This window comes from Phalacrocorax carbo, chromosome 2 (assembly GCF_963921805.1).
Source record: "Phalacrocorax carbo chromosome 2, bPhaCar2.1, whole genome shotgun sequence".
Classification (NCBI taxonomy): Eukaryota; Metazoa; Chordata; class Aves; order Suliformes; family Phalacrocoracidae; genus Phalacrocorax; species Phalacrocorax carbo.
The window spans coordinates 129878201-129892015 of NC_087514.1; the positions used below are offsets into that span (position 1 = coordinate 129878201).

The 13815-nt window shown below is 46.0% G+C and overlaps 1 protein-coding gene across 1 annotated transcript; it reads left to right on the forward strand.

Annotated features, from left to right (window-relative positions):
• The first annotated feature begins 4189 nt into the window (after nucleotides 1-4189).
• On the forward strand, nucleotides 4190-7154 carry TRIL (TLR4 interactor with leucine rich repeats). Its single transcript, XM_064444342.1, has one exon. It carries the CDS (start codon nucleotides 4748-4750, stop codon nucleotides 7052-7054), a length of 2307 nt encoding a protein of 768 aa, XP_064300412.1. The 5' UTR covers nucleotides 4190-4747; the 3' UTR covers nucleotides 7055-7154.
• Nucleotides 7155-13815: the final 6661 nt, after the last annotated feature.

Consider the following 13815-nt stretch of genomic DNA (forward strand, 5'->3'; position numbering starts at 1 on the left):
GAAGAACTGGATGTGGCAAGTGACATTTCATTACAAATGAACACAAACCATTGTATCGGGAAAAAGTTTTATTTTAAATGTTGATTACTACAGTAAGTGCAACCAACAAATTATACAACACAGGTGAACTGTGTAATTTCAAAAGAAAAAAAATAACACATTTGGCACTAGAATTCTCATATTTTCCTACACTATGGTATTTGCATTACTGGCACTGACATGTAGAATAGCACTGAACTGGTGACCACTTAAAAGATGCTTCAATCCATGAGCTGCAGGAGCTGCTAACAAAGACACTGATGGTATACAAACTGTTTTTTTTTAATACTTTGCAGTGCTCCACAATACTTTTATCTCTTCAAAAAGCAAAGATACCTACAAAAGTATAAATTCATGCAGCGACACTCTATCAGATAGGGAACAGAAATGGTGAGTATCTTTCTGTTTTTCTTCATGCTTACTTGGGGAGAACTTAGCATGACTCATGGAATAACAATGTTTATCACAACTTCCAATGACAGTGTAAGTCAATTAACTCCAAATTAAGTTTTTATATTGTAACCAACTAAACACATTGATGTATCAACTTAGAGAAGCTTTTTGTCTTGTTTTAAATGGGAATTTTGATACCGAAGTTGAATAGTTTGAAGTTTCTATGAAGGCAGCTGGCTCAGTGAGAAATAAACTTTAAACCTAACACTTCTAGAAACATTTTGTACAAATTCATATAAACACACTTGTGATGCGCAGTGGGCTGAATAATTATACAGACCAATTAAAAATTTATCTTTTGAGATAAAGCTCCATCTCCAAGTAAGTAGTTCCCGGTAACTACATAAAGGTGTGAGACACCAGCCCTAAACTTACCAGGTCAGCACCGCTTCTCTTATTCTGGACTCAAGAAAGAGTAATTTTGTTTAACAGAAGTTTCTCATGGGGATATTGCCAAAGTCCCAGTATACGCTGGGATAGACTACACTGAGCATGCTGCTTCTTTCACTCCATTTTGCATTCTGCCTGCAAATACGTGTTCACCACTTTCAACCACCAGTCCTCTGATCAGTGCCTAGATAACACCTCTTGAAAAAAACAACAACAAAAAGAAAATCTTAGAGCTATTTGGTCTTACGTTTAATAATGATATGGATAATATTTAGCCATGAAACAATACCTTAAGGTCAGTTCTCTTGTAATCATCACAGGAATAGATACCTATCAGTGGGAAGATGGTATTTCTGGTTTTGCTATTTGTCTTGGCCCTTAAAAGTCCTCGTACTTCAAATCTTAACTATGAAGGTGTATTTTAAGATTACCTTTAAAGCTTTTAAGAATAGGGTACTTCAACCCCCCGTCCCCCGGTTTTCGTAGTCAGATTTATGCTTTTTCAGTTTGGGGTAGGAAAAGATTTCTATTTCTCAATCACACATTAAAAATTTTATTGTGGGCTTAAATAAGGAAACAAGAACTACTGCAGCTGCAAAGTTCCTATTCCAAAGAGGGAAAACAAATGTGGCATCTTTTATCTGAACAGATGTGTTCCTAATTTATTTTGAATAACCTCCTACTTAAATTTTTTAAAAAATCAGCAAAAACCCCATTGTTTTGGTTTATTTTGTTTCTGGTATAAAATATTTCCAGTGTGAGAACAAGTGTGTGATGAATTCTGTTCTTAAGAATCACTTAGAATTTTTTGTTAAATTCCTGTCACTTATAAATCCCCAAACCCAGTGAAAATAATAATGTTGGCTAAGTGTCAGAAAGCATAAATCAAAAGCAATACATAAGACACAATTTGACTTAAACCTTTAGTATTTGCAATGACGCATGACTAGAAAAAGATCTATGGTGCTGTTACAGGAAGGACAGTTCATAAATTGGCCTTATAAGCTTGAGCATGTTTCAAAATAAAAACCCAGAGGAACAGAAAATAAGCATACCATTATTTGGAATGGTTTTCTAAAATTTCACTATTTAAAGTACGCCACAGTGAAGCAAATTTGTTGGGAGATAAAGTCACCAGTCAATTAGGCTTTGCTCAGAATTAAAGAAAACTTTGGGAGCCAGGATGCCTTCCCTTGCACTGTAGTGGCTTTCAGAACAAGGAAAGAAACACATAGTCTTTGTAGGCTGAAAAAATCCCTCTACTTTGTCCTGAATATTAGATGTGATGTGATAGATACTCAAAAGAAAAATCTGGCAAGTGAAAACATTCAATAAGGACGAGACTGAGCTGAAAGGTCTGCATTCTTAAGCCATGGGCATTCAAATCATGAACGAATGCTGAATGGGCTTCTTCCATAACATGGGAAAAGAAGAAAAAAGTACAGCAAAAAGCTCCTCCTGTGACACTTACTCAGATTTATCTCAGGAAAAAAATACCTTACTACTCAAGCACGTATTGCTCAAAATAAAGCAGTTACAAATAACCAAAGCAGGAACTTGCTACTTCACTCAAGAAGCAGACAAACTTCTGTCCACCCTCAGAAGACAATGCAGCAACAATTTAGGACACAACTTTAAATCAAGTTAATCTAAGCCCGTGCGTGTTTGATGACAAGATAGTACATGCCTGAAGAAGTCAGGAAGTTCTGGAATGTGACAACTCTGATTTCCACCATTTTTGCTTTAAATTTTTAAAATTTTAATGCAATATACTCTCATGCCTTCCCCATAAGTAGATTTTTAGGTACAAGTACCTAATCTTTCAGTAACTCTTCTAGCTTATGAAGGCTGCCTATGCAACTGCCATTTCTCACCAAAAAAACCTCACCAAAAATAAAAAAAACCAAACATCTTACCTTGCCATAACCGTATTCCAGCACATTATTGTTCACACCCTGTCTTCCCAATGAGCAAGTTATAATTCAGAGCCGCTCACTTGATTTTAGAAGATACTTGCAAAATTCATCCAGATTATCTAAAATATCACTCTCCTGCCTCAGATATGACTTCCCACACCTGCACAATAAAGTTACCACTATAAAAAGGTTAGTCCTCATACAGCCCAGCCTCAGCTAACTACAAGAGCTAGGAATCAAGATGCTCGTAGTGATGTTTCTTTGACCGAGCCAAGCCTCATCCCTTCTCTTCAAAGTTACTTCAGACTACCAGCGTGCTTTTGAGGCAAATCTGCTGATCAACGTCATGCACAACACTGGGCTTCACGCTCCAGAGCAGGCTTGGAGCACACTTCATATTCTCCATCTGCTAAAAAGCGGTACCAAATCAGAGTTAGATCAAAGTAACACCTCTCCATGAAAGCGGACAACAGGGACTCTGCACAAACTACCATACCATGCTGCCTGCTCATGCTGACACAGCCACTAAAAACAAAATTTCCACGAAAGCTATCTAAATTCTGCCTTCTGGTAAGCAAAAGGAGCATGGCTTGTACACTGCTTTAGTCCAGAAGCGGATGCGAAATGCATGCAGTTGGGTGCAACTTCATGTGATAACACAGCTTCCAGTATATTTATTAAATTTGCAACATGATATTTTGGGTATTATCTTCTTTCTCTCATCATCCTTGACAGCCTTATGTACCCTTCATATCTAGGCATTTCCTCCTGCCCTTAGGCAATTATTTACCCCATTGGCGACCTCTTAGGAAAACAAAAAAAGGGCAACGGCCAAGAAAGGCAAGTCGTTGAATGGATGGGTACACAGGCTATTTTGTTTTCAGTATGCTTTCCAACACCTTCCTTTCACTCTGAATTTGTATGTTGTTGAGAGGGAAGAACCTTTAAAATGGGAACTACTTCTAAAAAAGCATCTTAACCATTCTGACGAGCCCCTCGTGGAACTGGAGCTACGTTCAACTGGATCTTCACTCGCAGCTTTGTCCGGAGCCGACTGGGCAGGATGGTGCGGAGAAAGAATGAAAATTCATTCTCTGATGTACTATAGGCGGCTTAGCCCTCTGATTGCCGTTTGCTTAAAACAAAACAGAGCCCTTAATCCGTGGTAAACCGTAACTATTGCTTTTGGCAGGTTTCTAAATACAAGCTAAAAAAAAAAAAAAAAAAAAGAGCGGGGGCGGAGGGGCAGACAAGGACTAGTTTACTGCTGTTCCCTTCCCCCTCCCCGATGCGCAGCTCTATCTGCAGCCCATGTGGCTGCGAGGCAGCCACAGCCGGTTCCAATTCCTACTTTCCCACTTTGCGCCCCTGCTCGCTGCCGGGGCTGAGCACAGCCAGGACCGGCCGCGGGCCTCCTCCGCTCCCCCCCCCCCCGCTCCATCCGATCCTCCGGTCCCCCAGGGCACAGTGTGGGAAGTACGAATTTCCGCTGAGTTTTTCTCGGCAAGTTTCGGAGCTCGTCTTTCTCCTGCTCCCCGCTCCGCCCGCCGCCGCCGCCACCCCCCTCTCCCCGCTCCGCCCGCCCCCTCCGCCCCTGGGAGAGCCGGCGGAGCAGCGGGCAGCCGCGCCGCTCCGCAGCCCGCCCGCACCCACGCCCGCCCCCCGCGGCAGCGCCGGCTCCGCCACCGTCCGACCGCAGCCTGCGGGCCGCGAGGGGCGGCAGGGCCCGGGCGGCGGCAGCCCGCAGCCCCCCCCGGCCGCCTCCGGTGAGCCCATGGTACCGGGCACCGCGTCCTGCAGCCGCCGCCGCCGCCGCCGCGCCTGCCTGCCCGGCGCGGAGCTCAGCCCGACGCGGAGCAGAGGGACCGACTAGCAGCCGCGGAGGAGGCGGGGGGGATGCCGGAGAGACACAAAGCCGGCGGGGGAAGCAGCCCACGGCTCGTCCTGGGATGGGGGCGACGCGCTGGGTCCGCCTGATGGTGCTGCCGCGGGTACTCTGGGGCTCCGTCCCCCTCTTCCTCCTGCTGCTGCCCGCGGCCGAGCCCATCTGCCCCGAGCCATGCGACTGCCAGCAGCACCAGCACCTCCTCTGCACCAACCGGGGCCTGCGCTCGGTGCCCAAGGCCGCCGAGCCCCAGGATATCCTCACCTACAGCCTCGGGGGCAACTTCATCGCCAACATCTCCGCCTTCGACTTCCACCGCCTGGCAGGGCTCCAGCGCCTGGACCTGCAGTACAACCGGATCCGCTCGCTGCATCCCAAGGCCTTTGAGCGCCTGGGTCGGCTGGAGGAGCTCTACTTGGGCAACAACCTGCTGCCGGCGCTGGCCCCCGGCACCCTCAGCGCCCTGGCCAAGCTGCGCATCCTCTACGTGAACGCCAACGAGATCGGCCGCCTCAGCGCTGCCTCCTTCTCCGGTCTTGGCAGCCTTGTCAAGCTGCGCCTGGACGGCAATGAGCTGGGCTCGCTGGGTGACTCCACTTTCTCAGGGCTGCCGAACTTACTGTACCTGCACCTAGAGTCCAACCGCATCCGCTGGCTGAGCCGCGGTGCCTTCACTGGCCTGGCTAAGCTGCGCTTCCTCGACCTCTCGGGGAACCAGCAGAGCTCCCTTCGCCACCCGGACATCTTTGGGCCGCTGCGCTCCCTCCACACCCTGCTGCTGGCCAGCAACAGCCTGCAGCAGCTGACAGGGGGGCCCTTCCAGCACCTGCCAGGCTTGGCAAAGCTCTCGCTCAGTGGAAACCGCCTGGCTCACCTGGCCCCGGATACCTTCTCGGGGCTGGGTTCGCTGAAGGAGCTGCGCCTGGAGGGAAACCTGCTGAGCCACCTGCCCGCTGCCCTGCTGGAGCCGCTGAGCAGCCTGGAGGCGCTGGATCTGAGCCGCAACGCCCTGACCGCCCTGCACCCTGCCACCTTCGGCCGCCTCGGCCGCCTGCGGGAGCTCAGCCTGCGAGACAACGCGCTGGCCACCCTGCCCGGCGAGCTCTTTGCCTCCAGCCCGGCTCTCTACCGCCTGGAGCTGGAGGGGAACGCCTGGAGCTGCGACTGTCGCCTCCGCGGCCTCAAGCACTGGCTGGGGGCCTGGCACTCCCAGGGCCGCCTGCTCACCGTCTTCGTGCAGTGCCGCCTGCCGCCCGCCCTGGCCGGCAAGTACCTCGACTACCTGCAAGACGCCCAGCTGCCGCCGCCGCAAGACGGCAGCCCCTGCCACGACGGTGCCTCTCCCTCCTCCGCCTCCCCCCTGCCGGTAGCGGAGGAGCAGCGCCGCCCGCAGCCCTCCGCCGAGGGGCTCGGCAGCAACAGCAGCGGCGGTGCGGAGCTGCCCCGCGGGCCGCCGGGGCCGCCGCCGTCCGCCTCCACCGCCCGCCTGCTGGGGGCGCCCGAAGGCGCGGCGGGGCCACCGAGGGCCGCGGCCAGCCCCACGCCGCCGCCCGCCCGCCCGGCGACCTCCGCCCCGGCGCCGCCCAGCGCGGCGTGGCCCCGGCGGGCCGGCAAGCCCCGCCCGGCGCCGGCCGCCGGGGTCCCGCCGCTGGTGTCCGACCCCTGCGACTTCAACAAGCTGTTTCTCTGCAACCTGTCGGTGGAGGCGGTGGGCTCCAGCTCGGTGACGGTGCGCTGGGCCGTGCGGCCGCACCGCAGCCCCCGCCTGTTGGGGCCGGCGCGGTTCCGCCTCCTCTTCGACCGCTTCGGCGCCGCCGTCAAGTTCCAGCGCTTCGTCTACCTGCCGGAGCGCGGGGAGCCGGCCGCCACCCTGCGGGAGCTCCGCCCGGACACCCCCTACCTCGTCTGTGTCGAGGGCGTCCTGGGCGGCCGCGTGTGCCCGGTGGCGCCGCGGGACCACTGCGCCGGGCTGGTCACCCTGCCCGAGGGCGGCGCGGCGGCGGGCGGGCCCCGCGGCCCCGACCAGCAGCTCCTCACGCTGGTGCTGCTGGCGGTGAACGCGCTGCTGCTCTTCGCGGCGCTGGCCGCCTGGGCCTCCCGCCTGCTGCGGAAGAAGGTGCTGGGGCGGCGGCGGCGGAAGGCGGCCCCCGTCCACGTCCGGCAGCTCTATTCCACCCGCCGGCCCCTCCGCTCCATGGGCACCGGCGTCTCCGCCGACTTCTCGGGCTTCCAGTCCCACCGGCCGCCCCGCGGCGCCGCCGCCTGCGCCCTCAGCGAGGCCGACCTCATCGAGTTCCCCTGCGAGCGCTTCGTGGACAGCGGCGGCGGCCGCCACGGCGACGACCACCTGCTGCAGCGGTTCGCCGACTGAGCCTGCGGCCAGGCCCGCCGGGAGCTGCAGCCGAGGCGGCGAGGGGAGGCGGCCGCCGGCCTTTGAGGCCTTGGAGCCGGGTCGAGGCCTCGGAGCGGGCAGCGCTGTGGTGCAGTCGCTGTATTCGGCCGCCCTCCCTGCAGGCCGGGGCTGGTGCCATCTGTGAGGCGGGCTTCCTCAGTCACTGCTGCTGGGAGGTCACCGTTTTCTCAGAAATCGTCACTAACCCTAGCAGAAGTCTTGGTTGGCGGTGACCATGCCTTGCCATGAGGAGAGCGAAACGGTGGGAGCTGCTGCGAGCAGCAGCTGGTGCCTCCCTTACAGGAGCTCCGAGCCGTACATTTAACTGTGCTATTTTACAGGTGGTTTTCCCGGACTAGAGCTGGGAATAACAGTTCCAGTGAGCGGCCTGGCCCCATGTCAGGTCACTTTGGGCAGAGCTTTCCATGGCACCAGCCCTTCCTAATCAAAAATTTTGACTGAGGGTCATCTTTTAACGTTACTTTTGAGCTGTGCGCAACCAGCAAGTCATCTGGAGGGCTGGAAAAGTATGTCTTGCGCTGGACAGTTCAAAGGCTGTGCCATTTTAACTCAAACCGAATGTGAGGCAATTTAATATGCAGAAGTGTGTCTTCATACTTTTTTTTTTTTGTATACGAGAAACAATAATGCAGCTGGTTAGTTTTACAGGAATATATTGCTGACACCACTAGGAAAAACTAACAGAGTTTTGTAATATGTTTACAAACTAGTTACTTTTAAACTGTTTTTGAATAAATACTGCTTGGTACTTGTACACATTAATGTGTGCCGTAGTTGTCTGGGTCGGTGATGGTCAGTAGGTCACTGACCTTCACAGTATCCATCTTCATTTCTAAATGGGTGGATGCAGAGGCGAACCGCTGATGGATAAATAATTTTGGTGCCTTTCTTCAGAAACAATAATGGGTGAGAATATTTCAGGAATGTGAAATGGCCTTTATCCTAACAGGCAATCCTCTCTTAGCCTTAGCCTACTAAAGTTAGAAGCTTTATGTACCTCACTGTGAAATAAAACAATTTTGTATATTAATCTAGATTCCATGTTTTGTGTAGCTGAGTGAGTAATGCTGACGTTAAACTCTTATGCAGTAGTATATGATGTTTGAGTTGTTTTGTTTTGATTAGAATTTCGCTTTTGTTTTTAGAGCAATGCTAATCATTTTATGATCAGTTGCTCTCTATTTTCTCGGACTTTGACTTCGCTAAATATTTACAGAATGCGGTTCTGTTACTATGAAATATGGTGGTTTAGTTTACATTAATAATTCTCTCTGTGTGGTCTAGAAATGAGCTAATTAAAAAGGTCCAAACTGTGGTTACACTTTAAATGCAAATGTTTTAGATGGAGTTTGGTAAATTGTTGAGACCATTGATACTACTTCTGCTCCTTTGAATTTAGTGTGCAACCTCAGATGAACTCTTGTGGAACTGAATGGTTTGAAGGAAGTGTTGGTGGACTGTGGAGACATTCATCTCAATACCATGCAGTCATTGCTGACCCGAGGTGTTCGTGACAACAAGTTGTTTATTACCATAATTGCAAGTAGGCGATTTGGGGGGGTTTCTTTTTTTCTTTTTTTTTTTTTCCCTTTTTTTTCAGCTGAACAAGTGTTTACAAAAGACACCATAGTAACTGGTTCCTTCAGTTGGAGTTCAGTGACTGAATGGAGAGAACAGGACTTTATGTTCTGAGAGAGTTTTGTTCAATCTTTAAATTCAAATGGGAGGAAAGAAGAGAGCGTAGGGACAGTTTGCCTTAATCTTTGCCTTTTAAATGGAGAAAAAAAAAATAGAGTTAGGTCTTGATCCTTGAGTAAGTAGCAAAAAGTCCTTTGGGATTTCATTTTGACAGGCAGCAGTTCCAATAAATATCAGGGGCTGAACTTGATTGTCAGTGTAAGATTAAAATTCATAACTCTCATAGATAGAATGGTTAAATGAATTAAACTGAAGGAATCGCTGATCAGGTTTTATTTTTTTTTTGTTAAGAATCCTAAATATCTGTTCTTTTGGACCCCTGGGTGCTTCTAGCCATTTACGACTGACTGTGGAAAACACCACTGTTTGTTGTTAGAAATGCAGTGGGGATTATTGAGTAAAGCTGTGTATCACACTAACGTTAGCTCTATCACTGGATATTCTTCCAATGGGAGATGCATAGATGCTGTACATGGTTATAATCAGTTATGTCAATAAATCCATTTGCTGAAAGAAAATTGGTGTTTTAGATTGTATATCGTAATGCATCACTTCAATCATAGACTGGCGGTAACTTCTTCATATTACTAGCACTGCTGTTTCTTAGGACTGCAGAGAGTGCCTCGTCGTTCATCCTCTCATGTATTTCACCATATATTATGTTTTCTATTTTGGTTGTAATGCATTTGGATAGTGTGAACACTAAAATAATTAAAATGCTAGTTCTGAAACAGGTGGACCACTGTCCCAAGATAGACTAATAAGATCCTTTTAAATCAGTGAACTAATGATCCTTGCTAAGCTAAATAAGAAATGATGATCGTTTGGGATAATACAATTTCTTTATACTCACTGGAAGTTACAGTTCTGCAGGTTTTTCAGTATTACCAGGCTAATGATATAAACATACTATGTTGAGCGTATTCATGCTGTTCTAATTAACAATTCACTGCTGCTTTTTTAATTTATACAAATGTCTGGAGACTTGCTAGAATGAAATGGCTCTTTGCTCCAGCCTGGGAGAAGTAAATATATAGATCAACACAACAACAAAAAACCAGATGGTTAACAAAATGAAGTTGGTGACTCTTAAAATTCAGATGTACTGTAACTCTAGGATTACTTAGGCTTTGTGTACTGATGTTACAGCTTTTTTGCAGGGCGGGCAGGTGTACTAGCTGGTAATTGAGGAAATAAATGTCAGTGACATTCAGTGACTGAATGACGTAAATATTACATGGCTCTATTTTTACCAGTAGTAAAGTATTTATATTTGCGTTGTTCTTAAAGTAAGGTCCTTTCTAAAGAATTACTCTAAAACCAGCCCTTTTTAAGTGGATGAACCTGCCATCAATTTGTGCTCAAAATGTTTGTCCTAGAAATAAAGAGTTTTGCTGCCCTGTCCCCACCTGGAATCCATGCAGCTTGGGGAAGTGTGAACTGAGTGCTGTTCTCCTGCTGAGTTATTACTGGGCATGTTATCTGTCAAAGATTGAAAACCACCCAGATATTGTCCCATCAAATTAAGTGGACTACTGCCTGGGGGTGGGGTGCAAAAGGTACCAGGCATCCCTGGCAGCAGCACCGCTTGGTGCTGCAGCCTCTGCCCACCTCCTGTCCCCCCTCAATCCCTGAGCCTTTGCTGCAGTCGCTGGCACTGTTTGTGCAGCTGGAAGGTGAACTGCGAAATTGATCCTCCTGGAAAATAACCTTTCCTAGTACCTCTCCTCTCCCCTGTTTTTCAGCCAGCTCAGTTTCTTTGATTCTGTTCAACTTGTATGAATATTGGAAGCAGCAAAATGTGGGGGGTGCAGTGCAGAAGCAGGAAAAAAACAGTCAGAGATGGGAAGCTGCTTAAACAATCTCAAGTAGTCTTGCCACAGTCTAAGAACACCTAGACTATTCACATTAGATCAACATCCTATGTACAGTATATACCTTTACTGGAAAACCATTAATGATTTGCAAAACTGAAAACTTTTAAAACTTCTTTATGAGATCCTAGAAATATTGAAGTTACAGCACAGGGCTAGAGAGAAACAATCGGAAGAGAACAGGGCTGTAATGGTGTCAGTGAACGTTTACACGTGCGTGAAAAACCCTTGCCGAAAAGCACTCTGCTTGACTATCAGAACCTGTGTTAACACAGTTGGATTTATAAAAATATTTATTTCTTCATGCAGTGCTATCTTTAGTGTTCACAATACACTGCGAATGCCATATTTTAAAATACCATTATCATTTAAACTATGTTATTACCCTGACAAGGAGGGACCTTATAAATTCAATAAATGTCTCTTGTGCCTTTGCCTTTCTGCACTTTCCTGGGAGAGATTTGGAAGATGAGGAATTGGGAGAAAAAAAAAAAGAATCTATTCCAGTTCCATCAAAATACTCATTTAACTAGTAAACCTACATTTAGATTGTAGTGTATGAGTCCACAAAAAAAATCATTTGTTTTCATGACAGTATATGTATTTGCAGAAAACTCCCTCAGCGAGCAGGAGAAATACTACTTCATTTCCAAAAACCTGGCTGCTCACACTAATTCATGTTTCTCTGGCCACCGAGGGTGTGCGTATATTGTGTGAGGTCCACAAGTGAAGCTTTGGTTTAAAAAATTATTTTTAAAATCAGATCAGCCTAATTGTGTGTACGCAGGAATGCACTTGATTTTTCAACGGGGCAACTCTTTTGAGAGGTTGATCTATAATCTGATATTTGTAAAGTGTGAAATGGGGAATAAATGTAAGGAAACCGTGTGTGTGCTGGACGCTAGATTTGTTCTTTTTGCTCCATGCTAAATATAGCATAGTTCTGGCAGCCTGTCCAAAACGGCTGTTGTGTTTTTCTCCATAAAAAGATGAGTTTCCTCACGAGCGTGCTTTAATTCCCATAGAAATCAAATTCCCATAGAAGAGTAGTCAATTGTCTTTGAACGCAATTATTTAATATCATTGTACATTAATTTATTTATACAGATGCTCCTTGATATGTTTTTTAAAATAAATCTACGTCTCATTTGTTTTTACAAACATGGCTGTAAGAATTAAAATGAGTTATATAGTATGAATAAATAGCTGGAAGAAAACTGCCTAAAAACATAGGAAAGATCTTTACCAACCAAGAAGAATCTGACACTTCAAAGAGAATTTATGAGTATTTATAGTGTGACGCATATCTCATCTATTGTTGGATTTTTAAAGGTAGATTTATTTTTAATTTGATAATCTAGAATTAATATTTTTTTTGTCGTAGAAATAAGCTATTAGTCCAGGGATGGGGAGGTCCCTACGTACATAAATCTTAAAAGCTATTAAGTGCTACAAAGAAAATTGGAGTATTGCTAAAAGTATTAGTTTTTACTAAAGTATTACCTGCTTTTTCATTGCAAAGCTCATTTGAAGTTGCTGCCAGGCACAGCAGTCCTTAGCTAATACATTAAATGGTGTCTCTTGACTTCAGGTGCAATCCTATTCTGTACTTTACTGAAGTTTTTTTAATGTTCAGACAAACTTATTCTCAAATCACATTAATTTTCTTTTTCAAAATATTTCAAATATTTGCGTATTCAGTATTTCAAAATACTTTACTGCTCTTTGGAGATCCATCATGTGGAACCTGTACCAAGAGAGAATCTGGACAAGCATTAGAGCAATCTGTCACTCAACATGTGTATACTACTTTGTAATGTGGCAAGTGTTCAGGGGTTGTGAAATGAGCATTTTGTTTTTTATAATCTCGTGAGAATGAACGACCAACAAAATGTTCACGCAGGGCCATAGCTGTGCCCTCTAGCTATGGCGAATGTATTACTGTAGTATAGCACCTTATGCATCAGCCTGGCCTAGCCTAGTTCATTTGATTTTGTCATGTGAGACTAGAAGAAAAGACTTGATTATGAGATCTGAATGTCAAGGGAATGGAGTGGAAAAGGTTTTTGTGAAGTCCCTGGTTTTCGCCTGGTTCATTTAATTAGCTTCTCACGTGTGCCGTTTGTTTCATTGTCATTAGTTTAGTGTATGTTTGCTTAGTGTTAGTAAATGTTCAGAAGTTATTTGAAGGCCTGGATACAGATCACAGAAAAAAAATCACACAGAAAGATGAGACAAATTTTCTCATTGAGAGACTGATTTATCTCGTAAGGGACAAATATTTCAGGCATGTTGTTAAAATAAACATGAATGCCATTTTTAAGTCAAGAAAGGCATTCTCTTTCCTTGGAACATGAAGGAGGTAGGAAGGTTGTAAAAAATTACATCACTTTTAATTCCTTGCCAATAAGAGAAAAGATTGGCATTATGTTAACAAATTATATTACATGGGGATATGCATGTAACCTGTCTGGATCCAGAAAAGTTTACTGAAATGGTGTCTGTGCATCACTTTCAAATGAAGAGGTACACTGTTACACCGCTGTAGTTCATCCTGACAGTGAGAAAGATATCTTTTTGTATGCCCAAATCCATGGTTTAGTACAATCGTTAACTTTATCTGCACCATTGATGTCAATGTACCATTGACATATCTGTCATTGTACCACTGATATTTATCTTCCTTCTATCTTGCTTAATGTTTAAATGTTAAAGTTAAAATTTAGTTTAAATACCGAAGTTACTTAGCATGGTAGCAGCCCCTATCTGATTGCTGTAAAGCAATTTGAAATAAGGGAGAATACTTAGTGGTGATAACTATCAGATGAAAGGTCAGAAATCATTTTGCTCTAGAGGAACACACTCAGGAAAAGAATGCTTTCAGAAAAGAAAAGTATTTGTTTTGTTTATAACTGAAGGATAGCGTGGTTTATTTGCCATTACTATGTCATGATCTAAACCTTGAACGAATATACTGCTAGACAAGGCTCATATGTTAGACTTATGAGACAATTTAGTGTTGTTCAGTACATATAGCAGATGTTTCAGCATGCCATTTTTTTGCAGGAACAGCTTGATCCTTCTTCTGGTTTCACTCCTTGATAGTGAACAGATTTCAAGACTCTTAATGTAGGTACCCATCGAGAA